General features: G+C 43.5%; 1 protein-coding gene across 3 annotated transcripts in view; it reads left to right on the top strand.

Annotated features, from left to right (window-relative positions):
- The window catches only part of hells (helicase, lymphoid specific), a 104,051-nt gene that overhangs the window by 15,251 nt on the left and 66,319 nt on the right, over window positions 1-22,481 (top strand). For 2 of the 3 annotated variants that reach the window (XM_072478787.1, XM_072478788.1), the window contains exons 4-6: window positions 2,827-2,949; window positions 15,884-15,943; window positions 20,588-20,627. In XM_072478787.1, coding sequence (XP_072334888.1) covers window positions 2,827-2,949; window positions 15,884-15,943; window positions 20,588-20,627 — 223 coding nt within the window. Of the gene's footprint in view, window positions 1-2,826; window positions 2,950-6,893; window positions 6,975-15,883; window positions 15,944-20,587; window positions 20,628-22,481 lie in introns of those variants that run through there. The other variant, XM_072478789.1, reaches the window with a different exon arrangement.

Below are 22,481 nucleotides of genomic sequence, written 5' to 3' on the forward strand. Positions count from 1 at the left end.
TCGGTCCAGGACGGGTAAGAGGCCGGCTGCGGCCAAGGTGCTCCGGGGGTTTATGGACCAGATGGGGGGAGTGGATCCATGGAGGTTTGCCAGGCCGCTGGCCAGGGAATTTTCCTTTTTTCCCCCATGTCCATAAAGCCTACTGCCGGATAGATTTTTTTCATCTTGAGTAGGGCGCTAATCCCGAAAGTGGAGGGAACGGAATATTCGGCCATAGCCATCTCGGACCACGCCCCGCATTGGGTGGAGCTGGGGCTGGAGGAGAGGGACCAGTGCCCGTTGTGGCGCCTCGATGTGGGACCGTCGGCGGATGAGGAGTGTGCGGGCGGGTTCGGGGGTGTATTGAAAGATACTTGGGAGGCCAATGACAATGGGGAGGTGCAGGTGGAGGTAGTCTGGGAGGCGTTGAAGGCGGTGGTCAGGGGAGAGCTAATCTCCATTAGGGCCCATGGAGAAGAGAGAGAGGAGGGAGAGGTTGGTGGGGGAGATTTTAAGGGTGGACAGGAGCAATGCAGAGGCCCCTGAGGAGGGGCTACTTAGGGAGCGACGGAACCTCCAGACTGAATTTGATCTGATGACTACGGGGAAAGCAGAGGCACAGTGGAGGAAAGCGCAAGGGGCGGCGTATGAGTATGGGGAGAAGGTGAGTCGGATGCTGGCACATCAGCTTCGTAAGAGGGAGGCAGCGAGGGAGATTGGTGGAGTTGGGGATAGAGGGGGAATACGGTACGGTGAGAATAAACAAGGTATTTAGCGGCTTCTATGGGGATCTGTACAGGTCTGAGCCCCCGGCGGGGAGGAGGGGATGCGATGATTCCTAGATCAGCTGAGGTTCCTGAGGGTGGAGGAGGAGCAGGTGGTGGGGCTGGGGGAGCCGATTGGGCTGGAGGAGCTGGTTAAAGGATTGGGGAGCATGCAGGCGGGGAAGGCCCTGGGGCTGGATGGGTACCCGGTTGAATTTTACAGGAAAGACATGGACATGCTGAGCCTGTTGCTAGTGAGAACTTTTAATGAGGCGAGGGAGATGGGGACCTTGCCCCCGATAATGTCCAGGGCGCTGATTTTTTTGATTTTGAAGCGGGGAAAAGGATCCATTGCGATGTGGGTCGTATAGACTGATCTCGCTCCCCAATGTTGACGCTAAGTTGCTGGTGAAGGTTCTGGCTACGAGAATTGAGGACTGTGTCCCGGGGGTGATTCATGAGGACCATTCGGGATTTGTGGAGGGTAGGCAGCTGAATACTAATGTGCGGAGGCTCCTCAATGTGATTATGATGCTCTTGGTGGAGGGGGAAGCGGAGGTAGTGGCAGCTATGGACGCGGAGAAGGCCTTTGATCGGGTGGAGTGGGAGTATCTTTGGGAAGTGTTGCGGAGGTTTGGGTTGGGGAGGGGTTCATAAGTTGGGTCAGGCTGTTATAGAGGGCCTCTGTGGCGAGTGTGGGTACGAACCGGCGGAGGTCGGAGTACTTTCGGCTGTACCGGGGGACGAGGCAGGGGTGTCCCTTATCCCCCTTGTTTGCACTGGCAATTGAGCTGCTGGCCATGGCACTGAGGGAGTCCAGGAAATGGAGGGGATTGGTTCGGGGGTGGGGGGGGGGGGGGGGGGGGGGGGAGAGAGGAACACTGGGTGTCGTTGTATGCCAATGACCTGTTGTTGTATGTTGCGGACCCAGTAAAGGGGATGGGGGAGGTCATGCGGATCCTTTGGGAGTTTGGGGACTTTTCGGGGGTATAAACTCAACGTAGAGAAGAGTGAGCTCTTTGTGGTGCATTCAAGGGACCAGGGAAGGGGGATAGACGAACTACCGCTGAAGATGGCGGAGTTTAGAAGAACAAAGGCAGATCAAATTGAGGTATACAAGATGATAAACGGTACGGATGAAGTAGACATGGAGTAGATGCTTGTGGGTCATTCTAGAATGAGGTTATTGTCTTTAGGATAAGAGGTAGCAAGTTTAAAACAGATTTGAGGAGAAACAAACTCATCGAGGGTTGTGAATCTGGAATTCGCTAACCCAGAATGCGGTGGATGCTGGGACAGTGAGTAAATTTAAGGAGGAGTTACAGATTTTTAATTGGTAATGGGTTATGGAGATTGGGCAAAAATTTCTTTGGCCAACTTTTAAACCTAACATCTATCCTTTTGGGGGGGGGGGGGGGGGGCGTGGGGGGGAGGAATGCTACAATCTTGGGCTTTTGCTGTGAGGGTGCGGAAATACAACCGTGACATGGTTCCCAAATAAGGGGCCTCCCATTTAGGACGGAGATGAGAAATTTATTTCATCTCTGGAATTAATTCTCTTCCACAGAGCAGTAAAGGCTTGGTCATTGTTTAACTAAGGCATGAATATATTCAGATTTTTGATAGACTGGGCAGTTGAGGGTTATGGAGGCAGGCAGGAAAGGAGTTATGGCCACATGGAACAGCCTTGATCATATTGATTGGTGACAGGCTTGATGCTCCAAGTGGCCTATTCGTGCAATGCCAAATTAAATCATTTCCATAAGAGTTTCTTATTTCATAGAATTATAGAATTTACAGTGCAGGCCCATCGAGTCTACACCGGCCCCTGAAAGAACATCCTACCTAAGCCCACACTTCCACCCTATCCCTGCAACCCAGCTACCCCTATTAACTTTTGGACATGGGCAATTTAGCGTGAGCAATCCACCTAACCCTCACATCCTTGGACTGTAAAAGATTTGTAAAAGATTCTTGTAGCTAAACGTATGATCTCAGTGAGGTTAAAAGTAGAAATTAATAGTTGTACTGCTGTGTGACTATTGGTTGAAATTTCTTTGTGACACAAGATTTATTTTTCTAGGCCAAAATGTTCTGGGAAAAAGACTCGCGTCAAATGCGTTATAAGCGATTGCAGCACTTACTGGAGAAGAGTAACATTTACTCAAAGTTCTTATTGACAAAAATGGAGCAACAACAGCTGGAGGTAACGTCTTTGTGTTATGGGCCAGGGTTTAGAGAACCCCAAAGTGTACCATGAAGTTCACCTGACCCACAACGTTTAATAGATTGTGGTTATGGGGAGCACACGGGCCTACTTTACAGGGTGGTGCACCAGAGAGCTAAAGTACTTTTAAATTAAAACAATGTTCATTTATGAAACCAGTTAACACTTTATAAACCCACAGTAAACATCTTAACAACTATCAACACCAATCATCCCCACAGATACAATATTCTATAAGTCAACCGTAATCTTTCCTTATTAACATCCCTTTAAAAGACCTTTTTTAACACCGAGATCAGGTTTAAATTCTCTGCTGAGAGCAGTTATCACTTTGAAATCACTCAAATGATCTGGAGACAGTCTTTAGATTGCAGAGATATCCTTATACAGCTGCTTGCTTTTCCTGCAGCTATCCAGCTCTCAAAACAAAACTAAAAACACCCTGTTGCTGCCTGCTCAAAAATGAAAGTGAAAGACAGACAGACCAGCTCCACCCACACTCTGACATCACTGCAGCTATTCGATAAACACCCATTTCTTAAAGGTACTCTCACATGACTCTTTGGTTTCGAACATGCTATCTGGAGTAGGTCGGAGCAGGTCAGCCAGGGGTATATAATGAAAATGAAAAGTTGAATGGCTGCCCTAATTTGAAGGCTAAATCAAAATAGTATAATAAGTATAAAAAAAGGATCCCATCTGAATTGTTAACCTGTCTATTTCTATGTCATATGGCAGGTCTGCTATTCCAGCATTTCCTGATTTTTATTTTTTGACAATTGTTCGTAGTTTGCTTAGTTGCCCTTGGACAGTTATATAAAGTTTCTTGCTGCAGGAAAATTAGGTATGTGGAGTCCATGATGGAGGGGAGTGTATGTGGGCTGGAAGGAAATGCAGTGGATATCTTAATGCCTATGAGAGGTTAGATAGGGAGTCATGGGCTGTGTGAGGAGCATGATTAATGGGCCACATGATGTTAGGATACTGGGCCAGACTCCAACATTTGTTTGGCTACCTAACAAAAACCCCAAACATGTTTTTCTAATTTGTAAAACTGAGGAAAGGATACTTCATCCCAGGAGTTATGACCTTGATCCATAAGTATCTTTTATTTCAAAACAAATTTTAATTAAGCACTGATTAACCCCATTACCTTTTAAAGAAAAAATAAACCCATTACCTTTTAAAGAAAATAGCTTTACCGTTCTCAGTTCTTACACACAAGAAAAATTCAAACTTGCTATCTGTGCCTGCTACTAGGTCCAATTAAGAGACCTAATACATTTCAACTTATAAATAAAGTTAACAAACATTTCTTGCTTAGCTGTGTAGATCTTTGGAGAGAGTTCCTTTTCAAGAGCAGATACAGTAAACTTCTGCTCAACGATACAACATTTGGCAAAACTGCTATTCAACTTAAATTCCTTCTGTCTTGTCAGACTTAAATCCTATGGCAAAACTACAGACCGCTCTGGCTCCTCCCATTAATTACATCATCTGTATCCCACTAAGATGTTACAGGACCTGTTTAGCTAGGACTAAATACAACCCCTCATAAATGATCTACTCTCCAGGGAATCTCCAGCAATCATAACAATATCCCATTAGCCCTCTATATGCATTAAACAAGTAAATGCTTAGAAACCATGGTTACCTCACTTTTTACGACTTAATTGCAGTTATAGCAGATGCAGCCTGGATGCCTTAACCTAGGTTCTTTAATTATATTACTGCAATAAATCTATAGCGTACCCAGGCTTTTAATAACATTACTGTCACAAATATATATCAATTTCTACATCACACGCCTCCTCTTAAAAAAAGATGGCTTTCTGTTCCAAAGTCTCTTCAAACACTACTATTGATGCATATCTTGTCACGTTTTTGTGTGCAAACTTAAATATCAGTGTCGTTTATTTCAGCCTTTCCCCACTCCGAACATTCTATTCTTGTATTTCAAAGTCTCGATAAAGCATCTGAAATTATGTTTTACTCTTCCTGTTAGAGTTATAGAGTCATAGATGTTTACAGCATGGAAACTGGCCCTTTGACCCAGCTTGTCCATGCCACCCAGTTTCTATCACTAAGCTAATTCCACTTACCCACATTTGGCCCATATCCCTCTATACCCACCCTGTCCATGTAACTGTCTAACTTTTTTAAAGGAAAAAATTGTACCCGCCTCTACCACTGCCTCTGGCAGCCATTCCAGATGCTCACCACCCTTTGTGAAATTTCCCCTCTGGTCTCTTTTGTATCTCTCCCCTCTCGCCTTAAACCTATGCCCTCTAGTTCTAGACTCCTCTACCTTTGGGAAAATATGTTGACCGTATCACCTTATCTATGCCCCTCATTGTTTTATAGACCTCTATCAGATCACCCCTAAGCCTCCTAAGTTCCAGGGAAAATAGTCCCAGCCTATCCAGCCTCTCCTTATAGCTCAGACCATTAAAGTCCTGGTGGCATCCTCGTATATCTCTTCTGTACTCTTTCTAGTTTAACAATATCCTTCCTATAATAGGGTAACCAGAACTGAACACACTATTCCATGTCTGGTCTTACCAATGTCTTGTACAATTTCAACAAGACATCCCAACTCCTGTATTCAATATTCTGACCAATAAAACTTGATATGCTGAATGTCTTCTTCACCACCCTGTCCACCTGAGACTCCACCTTCAAGGAGCTATGAACCTGTACCCCTAGATCTCTTTGTTCTGTAACTCTCCCCAACTCCCTACCGTTAACTGGATAGGTCTTGCCCTGAATTGATCTACCAAAATGCATCACCTCACATTTATCCAAATTAAACTCTCATCTGCCATTCATCGGCCCACTGGCCTAATTGGTCAAGATCCTGTTGCAATCTTATATAACCTAGTTCACTATCCATCATGCCACCAAACTTACTAGCCATGCCTTACATTCTCATCCAAATCATTAATATATATAACAAATAACAGTGGACCCAGCACCGATCCTTGAGGCACACCGCTGGTCACAGGCCTCCAGTTTGAAAAACCACCCTCTACAACCACCCTTTGGCTTCGGTCGGCAAGCCAATTTTGTATCCAATTGGCTATCTAACCCTGGATTCCGTGACATTTAACCTTTTGCAACAACCTACCATGAAGGAGTTGCTCCGAAAGCTCGTGATTCCAAATAAACGGTTTGGACTTTAACCTCGTGTTGTGAGACTTCTTGCTGCTCATCTTTCTGGAACAATACAGCAGCAACGCCTTATCAATGATCACCTTAAATTGTTTTCATAATTCGGTGTTGCCAAAACTGGTGCGGTGATTAACACAGTTTTCGGACTGTGCCTTCTGGCATTCTGATGTCTAATGAAATTTCTGGTTCTTTTTTAAAAATTCAGTCAGTGAAGCAACCACACTGCTGAAACTTGGCGCAAATTTTCTGTAGGAACCACTCAATCCCAGAAATCTAAGAACGTCTCTCCTTGATGATGGTAATGGGAGCTTCCCAAAGCTTTTGTTTTCACATTTCGTGGGGCTGTCTGACCATGTCCAACAGTATGGCCTAAGAATGTGACTCGGGCTTTAACAAGCTCACTTTTAGTCCTGTTTGCCATTCCAGCCTCATGTAGTTGATAAATTAATGTTCAATATGTTCCTTCCGTGTTTGACTGAACACCACCAGATCGTTTATATACACTGCACAATGCTTTAGTCCAGAAATGACCTTGTTGGTTAGACTTTGGAATGTTGCTGGCGCATTCTTCATTCCAAACGGCATATCTTAAAACTGATGCAGACCATTTGGTGTCACAAAAGCCAAAACTTCCTCCGCCCTTTCCGATAAAGGTACTTGCTAGTATCCTTTAAGTAAGTCAATTTTAGTAATAAAATTTGCTTGTCCCACCTTTCCAATACAGTCTTCCAAATGAGGAATAGGATACGAATCTGACTTCGTAACTGCATTGACTTTCCTATAGTCCACACACAACCGTTGCGTTCCATCTGGGTTTGGTACCATCACAATAGGTGAGCTCCAATCGATGCAACTCACTTCAATGATATCATTCTTAAGCATGCGTTCAATTTGCTTTTGTACCTGTGCCAACTGAGTCTGTCTGGATGTTGCTTAATTGACAAATAATTTCCTATATCTACACCATGTATACTTCCTAGTTTGTTCCCAAATCTAGCTCTATGTTTAAGTGGTCCTCTTACCTCGTGACCAAAAATCAATTTGAACGGATTAGTTAACTAATTAGCTGCATCCCTAATTGCAAACCGTATGAATGAAATTACTTTTTCCCAATCGTAGAATTTCATAGAATTTACAGTGCAGAAGGAGGCCATTCGGCCCATTGAGTCTGCACCGGCCCTTGGAAAGAGCACCCTACTCAAGCCCACGCCTCCACCCTATTCCCGTAACCCAGTAACCCTACTCATCCTTTTTGGACACTAAGGGCAATTTAGCACGGCCAATCCACCTAACCAGCACATTTTTGGACTGTGGGAGGAAACCGGAGCACCCGGAGGAAACCCACGCGGACACAAGGAGAACGTGCAGACTCCGCACAGATAGTGACCCAAGCCGGGAATCGAACCTGGGACCCTGGAGCTGTGAAGCAATTGTACTAACCATTGTGCTACCGTGCAACCTTCTGGATAATCCTGCCTATAGGCCCTCAACATGATCTTTAAAGTTTGATACATCTTTCTAATGCTCCCTGTGAGTCTGGATGATGCGCAGTTGATTTAAATTGCTTTACTCATAAGCTATCCATAACTTGCCTGAATAATTTCAGCATAAAATTGTATCCCTGATCTGATTGGATTTCTTTTGGTCGTCCTTATTTGGTAAAACATTTAGTTAGCTCCTCTGCAACCCTCTTAGCTTTAATATTTTGTAATGGAATGGCCTCTAGAAATCTAGTCAACACGTCCATTATGGTCAATAAAAGTGTTCCCACTTTTCTTGGGAAGGGGCCTCACACAATCAACTTGGACCCTAGTAAAAAGTTTCTCAAATGCCAGAATGCGTATTAAGGGTGCTGGTTTGATTACCGCATGAGGTTTTCCTATTACCTGACATGTATGACAAAATTCCACTACATCCTTATGCAGATCAGGCCAATAAAAATGTTTCTGTATTTTTGCTTGCATTTTCCTTGCACCTAAATGACCCCCTACTGGAACCTCATGCGCTACCCACAAAACCACCTTTCTCTAAACCACCGGTAATATAACTTTATCAACTTCTACCCATTTCTCAACTGTTTGAATATCTAAAGGGCTTCACTTCATCATTATTAATTATTTCTAATGTAATAACACTCCAGTATACACTTAGATTCTACTTCTGTACATGCTTTCTGATACAACTTCACTATCTCTGAATCCTTCTGTTGTAATTCTGCCAACTTTCCTGAACTAAAAATATCCTTTTCATCCTCCACCTGCTCTTGTTCTTTATCAACCTGGTCAAAAATTGTTTCGGATAACAACCTCAGACTCCTTACCGTTGCTTCTTGATTTCTCTGATCTCATTACCACACAATCGAGAAACACTCCAGTATATGCTTCTTGCAACACCTCAGGTTAACTTTCCACTGGCTTTTTGACCACAGTGGGCTTCACTCCCACCTGTGATCCAGCTCCCTCATTACCCGGGATAAACTGTACCCCTGAAAAATGTAATTTCTCTATTACTCCTACCACCACTTCACTTTTTACTGGACTCTCTATCCTTACCTTACTTAATGGAATTTTATTCACTTCACCAGTAATCTCACATATTACCATCTTTTCTGGCAATATTCCTGAACTACATATCTCCTTATCTCTCACCATTAAAGATTGACTTGCTCCTGTACACCTTAAGATCTTAACCTCCTTACCTACTCCACCTTTCGCACATGAGTAAGCCGTACCCTCACAAATAAGATCTTTAAAAAGATCTGAAACCTTCCTATCAACCAACCTCTGAACCGCCTATACGCTCTTTTGCACCTCTTCAGCTCCATGTTTTTTCCTACTTTAATAAACCACTAGCTTGGAGTCTGTCTTCCCAGTATTTTCTTAAGTCACCAACACTGACTGTGTGTCCAACCTTTATTACAATGAAAACACTAGTTTTCTCATCTCTCCCACCTTCAAGTTTGCCTTTTAATGTGAGGCAAAATCACTTTAATATCTCCAACTAGACTTCCTTTGCCTTGAGCATCTGATGATTTCTCACTTCCCCAGTTACTGTCCATCCCAGATTGAAATTGATGTCGAAAATAAGACCTTGATTTATTAACTAATTTAATATCATTGCTATTTCTGCTGCCTGCTAGCAATTTTAACCCTTTGTTCTGCCACATGAGAGTTCTCACTCCTGCGGGAAGTGAATCTTTAAATTCCTCCAAAATAAAAATTTCCCGAAGAACTTCATACGTTTGGTCTACTTTTAATGCTCATATCCACCTAATCGAATTATTTTGTTTGCTTATTTCAAATTGTATACATGGGTGACCTGGTTCTTCCCTTAAATTTCTAAACTTCTGTCTGTAGGCTTCTGGTACTAGTTCATATGCACTTAAAATGGCTTTTCTCACCTCATCATAATCCCTGGATACCTACTCTGATTATGACGCAAACATGTCACTAGCTCAACCTACCAACTTTGTTTGAACCCACAAGGTTTTTGGCCAATTCAATGATTCTAAAATGAGATTTTTTTTAAAAATGCTTCCATAGCTTTCTCGTCAAATCCCTACACAGCTTGAATATATTTAAACATCTCAATATCTGCATTTAATGGCATTGTTTTAAGTTGATCATCTTTGTAGTTCCATTTTCCAAAATTCCAATTCTCTCCCTTTTCCTTCTGCCATTGCCACTTTTTTCCTTTACTTTTAATTCCAATTCAAACTGTCTTGGTTCTATTTCTTTCTCTTTCTCTTTTTTCTGCATTTCTAATTGTTTCTTTTGTAATTGAATTTTAGCTAATTCCAATGATTCAGATTGCGTCTCTGGCAAGTTTAAATGCTGAGCTATTGCTTTAATTACCTCCACTTTCCTCACCCCTTCGGGTAAAATCAACTGCAGCTTGACTGCCAAATCCAAAAGCTTTCTTTTAACCACCCTTTGCAAACAACCCAGAATTACCTCTTCTACACCCAGGAAACTCTTGGCCATTGAAAGAGCCATTTTACCAGTCACTCCCTATTTAAATTGACAGAGTATCAATACCTGAACAAACGCGCCAGTTCCTCTCTCACGCTGTGTTTGAATTCAATAATCCCAAACAAAACTAGGAATTATACTTTTTAATCCCGGTAAAGAGCCCCCAATTTTGTTAGGATACAGGACCAGACACCAACATTTCAGGGGAGGCAGTGGCATAGTGGTATTGTCACTGGACTAGTGATCCAGGGTAATGCTCCGGGTATCCATGTTCGAATCCCATGGCTGATGGTGAAATTTAAATTCAGAAATTTGGCATTAAAAGTCTAATGATGACTAGAACAAACAAAGAACAAAGAAATGTACAGCACAGGAACAGGCCCTTCGGCCCTCCAAGCCCGTGCCGACCATACGGCCCGACAAAACTTCTACACTTCCTGGGTCCGTATCCTTCTATTCCCATCCTATTCATATATTTGTCAAGATGCCCCTTAAATGTCCCTATCGTCCCTGCTTCCACTACCTCCTCCGGTAGTGAGTTCCAGGCACCCACTACCCTCTGCGTAAAAAACTTGCCTCGTACATCTACTCTAAACCTTGCCCCTCTCACCTTAAACCTATGCCCCCTAGTAATTGACCCCTCGACCCTGGGGAAAAGCCTCTGACTATCCACTCTGTCTATGCCCCTCATAATTTTGTATACCTCTATCAGGTCGCCCCTCAACCTCCTTCGTTCCAGTGAGAACAAACCGAGTTTATTCAATCGCTCCTCATAGCTTATGCCCTCCATACCAGGCAACATTCTGGTAAATCTCTTCTGCACCCTCTCTAAAGCCTCCACATCCTTCTGGTAGTGTGGCGACCAGAATTGAACACTATACTCCAAGTGTGGCCTAACTAAGGTTCTATACAGCTGCAACATGACTTGCCAATTCTTATACTCAATGCCCCGGCCAATGAAGGCAAGCATGCCGTATGCCTTCTTGACTACCTTCTCCACCTGTGTTGCCCCTTTCAATGACCTGTGGACCTGTACTCCTAGATCTCTTTGACTTTCAATACTCTTGAGGGTTCTACCATTCACTGTATATTCCCTACCTGCATTAGCCCTTCCAAAATGCATTACCTCACATTTGTCCGGATTAAACTCCATCTGCCATCTCTCTGCCCAAGTCTCCAGACAATCTAAATCCTGCTGTATCCTCAGACAGTCCTCATCGCTATCCGCAATTCCACCAACCTTTGTGTCGTCTGCAAACTTACTAATCAGACCAGTTACATTTTCCTCCAAATCATTTATATATACTACAAAGAGCAAAGGTCCCAGCACTGATCCCTGTGGAACACCACTGGTCACAGCCCTCCAATTAGAAAAGCATCCCTCCATTGCTACCCTCTGCCTTCTATGGCCTAGCCAGTTCTGTATCCACCTTGCCAGTTCACCCCTGATCCCGTGTGACTTCACCTTTTGTACTAGTCTACCATGAGGGACCTTGTCAAAGGCCTTACTGAAGTCCATATAGACAACATCTACTGCCCTACCTGCATCAATCATCTTAGTGACCTCCTCGAAAAACTCTTATCAAGTTAGTGAGACACGACCTCCCCTTCACAAAACCGTGCTGCCTCTCACTAATACGTCCATTTGCTTCCAAATGGGAGTAGATCCTGTCTCGAAGAATTCTCTCCAGTAATTTCCCTACCACTGAAGTAAGGCTTACCGGCCTGTAGTTCCCGGGATTATCCTTGCTACCCTTCTTAAACAGAGGAACAACATTGGCTATTCTCCAGTCCTCCGGGACATCCCCTGAAGACAGCGAGGATCCAAAGATTTCTGTCAAGGCCTCAGCAATTTCCTCTCCAGCCTCCTTCAGTATTCTGGGGTAGATCCCATCAGGCCCTGGGGACTTATCTACCTTAATATTTTTTAAGACACCCAACACCTCGTCTTTTTGGATCACAATGTGACCCAGGCTATCTACACCCCATTCTCCAGACTCAACATCTACCAATTCCTTCTCTTTGGTGAATACAGATGCAAAGTATTCATTTAGTACCTCGCCCATTTCCTCTGGCTCCACACATAGATTCCCTTGCCTATCCTTCAGTGGGCCAACCCTTTCCCTGGCTACCCTCTTGCTTTTTATGTACGTGTAAAAAGCCTTGGGATTTTCCTTAACCCTATTTGCCAATGACTTTTCATGACCCCTTCTAGCCCTCCTGACTCCTTGCTTAAGTTCCTTCCTACTTTCCTTATATGCCACACAGGCTTCGTCTGTTCCCAGCCTTTTAGCCCTGACAAATGCCTCCTTTTTCTTTTTGATGAGGCCTACAATATCACTCGTCATCCAAGGTTCCCGAAAATTGCCGTATTTATCTTTCTTCCTCACAGGAACATGCCGGTCCTGTATTCCTTTCAACTGACACTTGAAAGCCTCCCACATGTCAGATGTTGATTTGCCCTCAAACATCCGCCCCCAATCTATGTTCTTCAGTTTCCGCCTAATATTGTTATAATTAGCCTTCCCCCAATTTAGCACATTCATCCTCGGACCACTCTTATCCTTGTCCACCAGTACTTTAAAACTTACTGAATTGTGGTCACTGTTACCGAAATGCTCCCCTACTGAAACATCTACCACCTGGCCGGGCTCATTCCCCAATACCAGGTCCAGTACCGCCCCTTCCCTAGTTGGACTGTTTACATATTGTTTTAAGAAGCCCTCCTGGATGCTCCTTACAAACTCCGCCCCATCTAAGCCCCTGGCACTAAGTGAGTCCCAGTCAATATTGGGGAAGTTGAAGTCTCCCATCACCACAACCCTGTTGTTTTTACTCTTTTCCAAAATCTGTCTACCTATCTGCTCCTCTATCTCCCGCTGGCTGTTGGGAGGCCTGTAGTATACCCCCAACAGTGTGACTGCACCCTTCTTATTCCTGATCTCTACCCATATAGCCTCACTGCCCTCTGAGGTGTCCTCTCGCAGTATAGCTGTGATATTCTCCCGAACAAGTAGCGCAACTCCGCCTCCCCTTTTACATCCCCCTCTATCCCGCCTGAAACATCTAAATCCTGGAACGTTTAGCTGCCAATCCTGCCCTTCCCTCAACCAGGTCTCTGTAATTGCAACAACATCATAGTTCCAAGTAGTAATCCAAGCTCTAAGTTCATCTGCCTTACCCTTAATGCTTCTTGCATTAAAACATATGCACTTCAGGCCACCAGACCCGCTGTGTTCAGCAACTTCTCCCCGTCTGCTCTGCCTCAGAGCCACACTGTCCCTATTCCCTAGTTCTCCCTCAATGCTCTCACCTTCTGACCTATTGCTCCCGTACCCACCCCCCTGCCATACTAGTTTAAACCCTCCCGTGGACTATGTTGATTGTGGTTTAAAAACCCCATCTGGTTTACTAATATCCTTGAGGGAAGGAAACCTTACGTTACCTGGTCTGGCCTACACTTCAATGCCCTCTGAAATGCCAGAACAAACTACTCAGTTCAAGGGCAATTAGGCCCTCTGAAATGCCAGAACAAACTACTCAGTTCAAGGGCAATTAGGGATGGGCAATAGAATGTTGTCTCACCCAGTGATGCCCACATCCCCTAAACAAATATTTTTTAAAATTGGTACGATACCAGACAAGAACACCAGACATTTTTTTATTGGAAAACTGAGGAAAGGATGCTTTACCCCAGAAGTGATGACTCTGACAAATATTGTCAAAACAAACTTTAATTTAAACACAGAATTAACCATATTACCAACAAAGAAAATAGCTTCACAATGATCAGTTAAACCACAAACAGCACAGGCCCTTCGGCCCTCAAAGCCTGCGCCGATCATGATGCCTGTCTAAACTAAAACTTTCTGCACTTCTGTGGTCCTTATCCCTCCACTCCCATCCTATTCATGTATTTTTCAAGATGCCGCTTCGCTATCGTACTTGCTTCCACCACCTCCCCTGGAAGAGAGTTCTAGGCACGTCTAAAAGCCTGCCTCGCACATCTCTAAACTTTGCCCCTCACACTTTAAACTGATGTCCCCTAGTTGTTGACTTTTCCACCCTGGGAAAAAGACTATCCACTCTGCCCATGCAACTCATCATTTTGTAAACTTCTATCAGGTCACCCCCTCAACCTCTGTCATTCCAGTGAAAACAATCCAAATTTACCCATCCTCTCCTCATAACCAATGCCCTCCAGACCAGGTAAACCTCTTATGTGCCCTCCCGAAAGCCTCCACATCTTTCTGGTAGTATGGCGACCAAAATTATGCACAATATTTCAAGTGTGGCCTAACTAAAGTTCTGTAATTTGCAGCATGACTTGCCACTTTTATACTCAATGCCCCGAGCGATGAAAGCAAGCATACTGTATGCATTCTTGACTACCTTATCCACCTGCGTTGCCACTGTTAGTGATCTGTAGACCAGTACGCCCACATCTCTCTGCTTGTCAATACTCCAATGGGTTCTCCCATCTATATTAGACATTCCAAAATGCATTACCTCGCATTTGTCCGGATTAAACTCCAACTGCTATAGCTTTACAATTATCAGTTAAACGGGTCTTAAAGGCAAGGAAAAATGTAAACTTAATATCTATACCTGCTACTAACAATAAAGCAATCCAATACAGTTCAAATAACACCTATAAATAAAGTTAACAAAAAGATTCCTTACTTAGTTGTGTGAACCTTTGGAGAGAATTCCTTTCAAGAGCAGATTGAGTACACTTCTTCTGCTGAATTTAGCAGCACTTGGCAAAAGTATTGTTCAACTTAAATCCTTCTGTCTTGTCAGACTCAAATCCTATGGCTAAACTACAGACAGCCCTGGCTCCTCCCATTAATTACATCTGTATCCCACTAAGATGTCACATGACCTGCTTAGCTAGTACTACATACAACCCCATAAATGATCTCTCCAGGGAATCTCCAGCAATCGTAACAATATCTCGTTATCCCTCTATATGCAAATAAGTAAATGGTTAGAAACTATGGTTACCTCACTTTCTATGACTTCTTAATTACAGCTTGTGCAGAAACAGTCTGGATGCCTTAACCTAGGTTCTTTAATAATACTGCAACAAATATAAAATACAATATATATCATTTCTACATTCATCTGTGGACTATTCTTGTTGCTTGCTATCTTCTGAATTGAATTCAACAGCCCCCCCCCCCCCCCCCCCCCCCCATTAAAAGTACTTGCCAGTTAACTGCTTTAGGTTTCCGATTGAAACGTGGGGAGGTTTTGATGTATCAGTTTGAAGGTTCAGAGCTCTTTTTTTAATGGCATGCCCAATCTATCTCAATGATGTTGTAATGACCTTGTTATATGATACAGCTGTTGGTTCTGTACCTTTGGAATAAGCAGGGCTGTAATCAGCTAGAACTCCTGTTTAAATTCATTGTTCAATGATCCTTGCCGGAAAGTTTATAGGTATGGCTGTCTTGACAGAAACAAAACAGAGTTCTGTTTGTTTCTACCCCACAGTGAAAGACTTGCACATAAAAGTATAGCCATTTTGAGGTGAGCAAATGGATAACTGCTTGTCTGAGGGCATGAGATTGGTTTCCGGAGAGGATGGGGAGAATGAACAAATTGTTTTTCTTTCCAAAGATTCACTTGGTGAAATATCACCCAGGAAGGAAGGGTGGATTTGCTTCTGAATTTAGTTTTTCTTTATGTATACTCTGATATTAAAAGTAAAATCCCTTCTTTGTCACACTGGATTACTCAGAAAATGATGTATTTATTTCTAACAGGAGCAGCAAAGAAAAGAAAAACTTGAGAAAAAGAAAATGCTGCTGGTGACTGCTCAAAAGGTAATGGTTAGATAGCGTTTTCTGAGGAATTATCAACTACTGCCTGTGCCAACACATTCCAGGTTCTAACAGATCCCTGCAGAAAGACATGTCTTCTTGGGATCAGAGTAAGACATTTTTCATCACATATGAGTTCTGTGTCCTATAAAGAATGAGTGTACATTTTGATCGCACCTATCATAACTTGGCAATCTCAGCGGTGCCTTTCTACCTTTAGGTCAAGTAGGCTATCTTGAGAAGAAATGGATTTCATGGTCAAAGCAGAAAAAGTTGGGTGGCAGGGTAGCACAGTGGTTGGCATGGTTGCTTCACAGTGGCAGGGTTCCAGATTCAATTCCCGACTTGGGTCACTGTGCGGAGTCTGCATGTTCTCTCCGTGTCTGCATGGGTTTCCTCTGGGTGCTCCGGTTTCCTCCCAGAAGTCCCGAAAGACGTGCTTGTTAGGTGAATTGGACATTCTGAATTCTCCCTCAGTGTACTGAACAGGCGCCGGAATGTGGTGAATCGGGGATTTTCACAGTAACTTCATTGTAGTGTTAATGTAAGCCGACTTGTGACAATATCAAATCGCAAAGCACTTCACAGCTAACCGAGTGCTTGTTAGTGTTGTAATGTAGGAAAACATCAACAGCCAATTTGCACATATCATTGATTTGATTATAGGCCTGAAAATAACAGGATAATAAATAACACGTTAAAGTATTTGTGTGATCCTGATTGAGGGTAATTATTGGCCAATTGACTGGAAGATCTCAGCACTGCAAGAGGATTTTTGCATCCACCTGAAGGGGACGGTGTGATCTTCATTTAATGTCTCGCCTGGAAAACCCATTTTGAAAGTGTAGCACTCCTGTACTGCACTAGACTGAATGGATTTGAACATATTTCCTTCTGACTCCTGTGTGACTGCCATCACTCTACCAAGTCTGACATGAACTATAGACCATGTTCTCGTAACATGCATATACTGTACCATAGTTTATATCCATGTGTGTATATAATATATATTGCCATACTATACCATTAAGAAGAGGAAAAAGCTATCTGATTCAATACTCATCTTTTCTATTAACTCGCTACATTCTCCCTCAATTCTTCACTCTTATTTTCCTCCTGAAGTGTGAAGTGAAGTTTCTTTGGACATCTTTATTATTTTTGTCTCAGTGACCTCCCCACTCTCCTGCCCAATTTCCCATTTGTAATTTCTACTATGGGTATTTAGACTCCCTGCCACAAGCAGTGTTGATCTGCTGGAGATCTGTATGAAGAGAATGTAACTTGTTCAAGTGTTGAGAGGTTTGGGGATGCCTCGATCTCCCCATTTAAAAAAAAAAAACGTATTATATAAAATCAGTACTAGACTAGTGGCTTTAAGAAAAGTCATGCTTGCTTGTAATTAAATTCCTCAGCACGGGGCTTAGTGGCTAGCACTATGGCTTCACAGCGCCAGGGTCCCAGGATTGATTCCCAGTTTGAGTCACTGTCTGTGTGGAGTCTGCACGTTCTCCACATGTCTGTGTGGTTTCCTCCGGGTGCTCCAGTTTCCTCCTGAAGGACGTGCTATTAGGTAATTTGGACATTCTGAATTCTCCCACTGTGTACCCGAACAGGCGCTGAAATGTGGCGACTGCATAGAACATTACAGCGCAGTACAGGCCCTTCGGCCCTCGATGTTGCGCCGACCTGTGTAACCAATCTAAAGCCCATCTACACTATTCCCTTATCGTCCATATGTCTATCCAATGACCATTTAAATGCCCTTAATGTTGGCGAGTCTACTACTGTTGCAGGCAGGGCATTCCACGCCCTTACTACTCTTGAGTAAAGAACCTACCTCTGACACCTGTCTTATATCTATCTCCCCTCAACTTAAAGCTATGTCCCCTCGTGCTAGACATCACCATCCGAGGAAAAAGGCTCTCACTGTCCACCCTATCCAATCCTCTGATCATCTTGTATGCCTTAATTACGCCACCTCTTAACCTCTCTAATGAAAACAGCCTTAAATCCCTCAGCCTTTCCTCAAAGATCTTCCCTCCATAACAGGCAACATCCTGGTAAATCTCCTCTGCACCCTTTCCAATGCTTCCACGTCCTTCCTATAATGCGGCGACCAGAACTACACGCAATACTCCAAATGCGGCCGCAACAGAGGTTTGTACAGCTGCAACATGACCTCATGGCTCCGAAACTCAATCCCTCTACCAATAAAAGCTAACACACCGTACGCCTTGTTAACAACTCTCTCAACCTGGGTGGCAACTTTCAGGGATCTATGTACATGGACACCGAGATCTCTCTGCTCATGCACACTGCCAAGAATTTTGCCATTAACCCAGTACTCTGTATTCCTGTTACTCCTTCCAAAATGAATCACCTCACACTTTTCTGCATTAAACTCTATTTGCCACCTCTCAGCCCAGCTCTGCAGCTTATCTATGTCCCTCTGTAACCTGCAACATCCTTCCACACTGTCCATAACTCCACCGACTTTAGTGTCATCTGCAAATTTACTCACCCATCCTTCTACACCCTCCAGGTCATTTATAAAAATGACAAACAGCAGTGGCCCCAAAACAGATCCTTGTGGTACACCACTAGTAACTGAGCTCCAGTCTGAACCTTTCCCATCAACCACCACCCTTTGTCTTCTTGCAGCTAGCCAATTTCTGTTCCAAACTGCTAAATCACCCCGAATCCCATGCCTCTGTACTTTCTACCGTGGGGAACCTTATTAAACGCTTTACTGAAATCCATTTACACCACATCAACTGCTCTACCCTCGTCCACCTGTTTGGTCACCTTCTCAAATAACTCAATAGGGTTTATGAGGTACGACCTACCCTTCACAAAACCATGTTGACTATCCCTAATCAAATATTCCTTTCTAGATGATTATAAATCCTATCTCTTATAAACCTTTCCAGGACTTTGCCCACAACAGAAGTAAGGCTCACTGGCCTCTCTACTCTCCTTGAACAAGGGGACAACATTTGCTATCCCCCAGTCTTGTACTATTCCTGTAGACAAAGATGACTTAAAGATCAAAGCCAAAGGCTCAGCAATCTCCTCCCTGGCTTCCCAAAGAATCCTAGGATAAATCCCATCCGGCCCAGGGGACTTCTCTATTTTCGCACTTTCCAGAATTGCTAACACCTCCTCCTTATGAACCTCCAAGCCCGTCTAGTCTAGTAGCCTGTATCTCCGTGTTCTCCTCGACAACATTGTCTTTTCTGGTGTGAATACTGACAAAGAATCTTCATTTAGCACCTCTCCTATCCTCGGACTCCATGCACAACTTCCACTACTGTCTTTGACTGGCCCTACTCTTACCCTAGTCATTCTTTTATTCCTGACATATATAGAAAGCTTTAGGGTTATCCTTGATCCTACCTGCCAAAGACTTCTCGTGTCCCCTCCTGGCTCCTCTTAGTTCTCTCTTTAGGTCCTTCCTCGCTAACTTGTAACTCTCGAGCGCCCTAACTGAACCTTCACGAATCATCTTTACATAAGCCTCCTTCTTCCTCTTGACAAGTGTTTCAACTACTTTAGTAAACCACTTCCTCCCTGCCTGACAGGTACAATATTATCAAGGACACGTAGTAGCTGTTCCTTGAAAAAGCTCCACATTCAATTGTGCCCATCCCCTGCAGTTTCCTTCCCCATCCTATGCATCCTAAGTCTTGCCTCATCGCATCATAATTGCCTTTCCTCCAGCTATACCTCTTGCCCTGCGGTATATACCTATCCCTTTCCATTGCTAAAGTAAACGTAACCGAATTTGGTCACTATCACTAAAGTGCTCACCTACCTCCAAATCTAACACCTGTCCTGGTCATTACCCAGTACCAAATCCAATGTGCCCTCGCCTCTTGGCCTCTTAACATACTGTGTCAGGAAACCCTCCTGCTCACATTGGACAAAAACAGACCCACCTAAAGTGCTCGAACTATAGCGTTTCCAGTCAATATTTGGAAAGTTCAAGTCCCCCATAACAACTACCCTGTTACTTTCGTTCCTATCCAGAATCATCTTTGCAATCCTATCCTCTACATCTCTGGAACTTTTTGGAGGCCTATAGAAAATGCCCAAAAGGGTGACCTCTCCTTTCCTGTTTCTACCCTCAGCCTATACTACCTCAGTAGACGAGTCCTCATCAAACGTCCTTTCTGCCACCGTAATACTGCCCTTGACGAACAATGCCACCCATCCCCCTCTTTTACCACCTTCCGTGAGCTTGCTGAAATATCTAAACCCCGGAACCTGCAACAACCATTCCTGTCCCTGCTCTATCCATGTCTTTGAAATGGCCACAACATCGAAGTCCCAGGTACCAACCCATGCTGCAAGTTCACCCACCTTATTCCGGATGCTCCTGGCGTTGAAGTAGACACACTTCAAACCTGCAACCTTGAAATCTTACTCATGACCTCACTACTCAACCTCCTGTATACTGGAGCTACAATTCAGGTTCCCAACCCCCTGCCGAACTAGTTCCTAACCCCCTGCCGACTAGGGGCATTTCACAGTAACTTCATTGCTGTGTTAATGTAAGTCTACTTGTGACAATAAAGATTATTATTATTAAAGATTGAGATGTTTCTGGTGAAGACACAAATTTGACTTTATTTTGTATGTGTCCAGGTAAAGGTGGACGACTGGCCAATACAGGAAACTGAAACTGGTACGTGTTTGTTCACAATTGTAGTTTTAAACAATTTGCTGCAAGGAAGATTGGTTGTAATCAAATCGAGTAATCCAATTGAGCACTTGTATTCATTCAACTGTTTTCCAGTTAGAACAAAGACATATTGACATTTTCAGTCAAGTGTCTTGTGGCATCAAAATATTATTGGAGCGTTTAATTAAAATGGATCCTTTTCAGGGGGGATTTAAAAAGAAGTGCTTATGTTCATTTGGTAGTATCATTAAGAAAAAGGCCCTGTTTCATTCATCTTTCCGTGTTGTGGTTTCAGATTTGAGCAGCTTGCACAGAAAACTTCAAACAGAATTGAAGCTTTAGTTGCTTTGTACGGTTCACTGATCCCCAAGATATAAGTCTCTGGGGGTATGTAGATTTGTGTCTCCATGGTTGGATTAAAACTTCTCCAACTCCAGTCTCTATCTGCCAGTCTCTTTGGCATGATATTTAAAACCGATTGTCCATTAGCACTGCTGCTTCACGGCACCGAAGACCCGGGTTCGACCCTGGCCCCGGGTCACTGTCGGTGTGGAGTTTGCACATTCTCCCCTGTCTGCATGGGTCTCATCCCCACAACCCAAAGTTGTGTAGGGTAGGTGGATCGGCCACACTAAATTGGCTCTTAATTGAAAAAAAATAATTGGGTACTCTAAATTTATTTTAAAAATTATTGTCCAGCCACAATCTGACTTCTACAATCATTGAACATTTTTTCATCCAGACGTGATAGTGCACTTTGCCAATGTCCAGTTCACAGAATATTCCTGGATGGGTTTCTTGGCATTTATTCTAGAACTGGTTAGGAAATTGCATTACATTCACAATGTGGGTCATTCCCAGTCTAATGAGGAAACACTGGTATGCAGGCTGATAACCTCAATGATATAAAATTGAAATTTGAGCACTGACGACTCTTTTCACCTCCTGCAATGTCCATTGGTAATAAGATCTCACTGGCACAAGAGAATTTCAGCAACAGCACACTTTTTTTTGCCTCTTCAAATGCAACTATTATTTCATATTTCTGTTTGAAGATGTAGCTTTGTGAGTGACTTAATGTTTCTATTTACTGTATATCCCTTGACCCTGCATCTCCCTTGACCCTGTGTCCAATATAGACTTGTGTAGTCAGTGCAAAAGCAGACCATGTTTGTGTTTGTATTCCATTCAAGCTTTCTCCCATCCTTCCATTCATTCACCTGTGTCAGCACAACCTCAATTCCCTTTTCTCTTCTGTGTTTATCTTCCTCTGACACGTGTCTATACTATGCGGCACGGTAGCACAGTGGTTAGCACTGTTGTTTCACAGCACCCAGGTTCCAGATTCGATTCCTGATTGGGTCACTGTCTGCAGAGTCTGCACGTTCTCTCTGTGTGTGCGCGGGTTTCCTCCGGGTGCTCCGGTTTCCTCCCGCAAGTCCCGAAAGACGTGCTTGTTAGGTGAATTGGACATTCTGAATTCTCCCTCTGTGTACCCAAACGGGCGCAGTAATATGGCGACTAGGGGCTTTTCACAATCATTTCATTGCACTGTTAATGTAAGCCTACTTGTGACACTAATATCAAAGATTATAATATTATTTGCCTCAACTACTCCCTGTGGGTGAATATTCCACATTGTCACCACGCTCTGGGTAAAGAGGTTTTCTTTGAATTCCCTATGTAGTTTCTTGATGTTCATCATCTTGTATTGATGACCTCTTGGTTTTACTTTTCCCCACAAGCAGAAACACTTTACCGTTTGAAAACCGTTAATCATTTTAAAGACCTTCATAAAATCCATAGTTTAGAAGGAAGCTATTTGGCCCATCAAGTCTGCACGACCCTCTGAAAGAC

The sequence above is a fragment of the Scyliorhinus torazame genome, chromosome 16, assembly GCF_047496885.1.
Source record: "Scyliorhinus torazame isolate Kashiwa2021f chromosome 16, sScyTor2.1, whole genome shotgun sequence".
Lineage (NCBI taxonomy): Eukaryota > Metazoa > Chordata > Chondrichthyes > Carcharhiniformes > Scyliorhinidae > Scyliorhinus > Scyliorhinus torazame.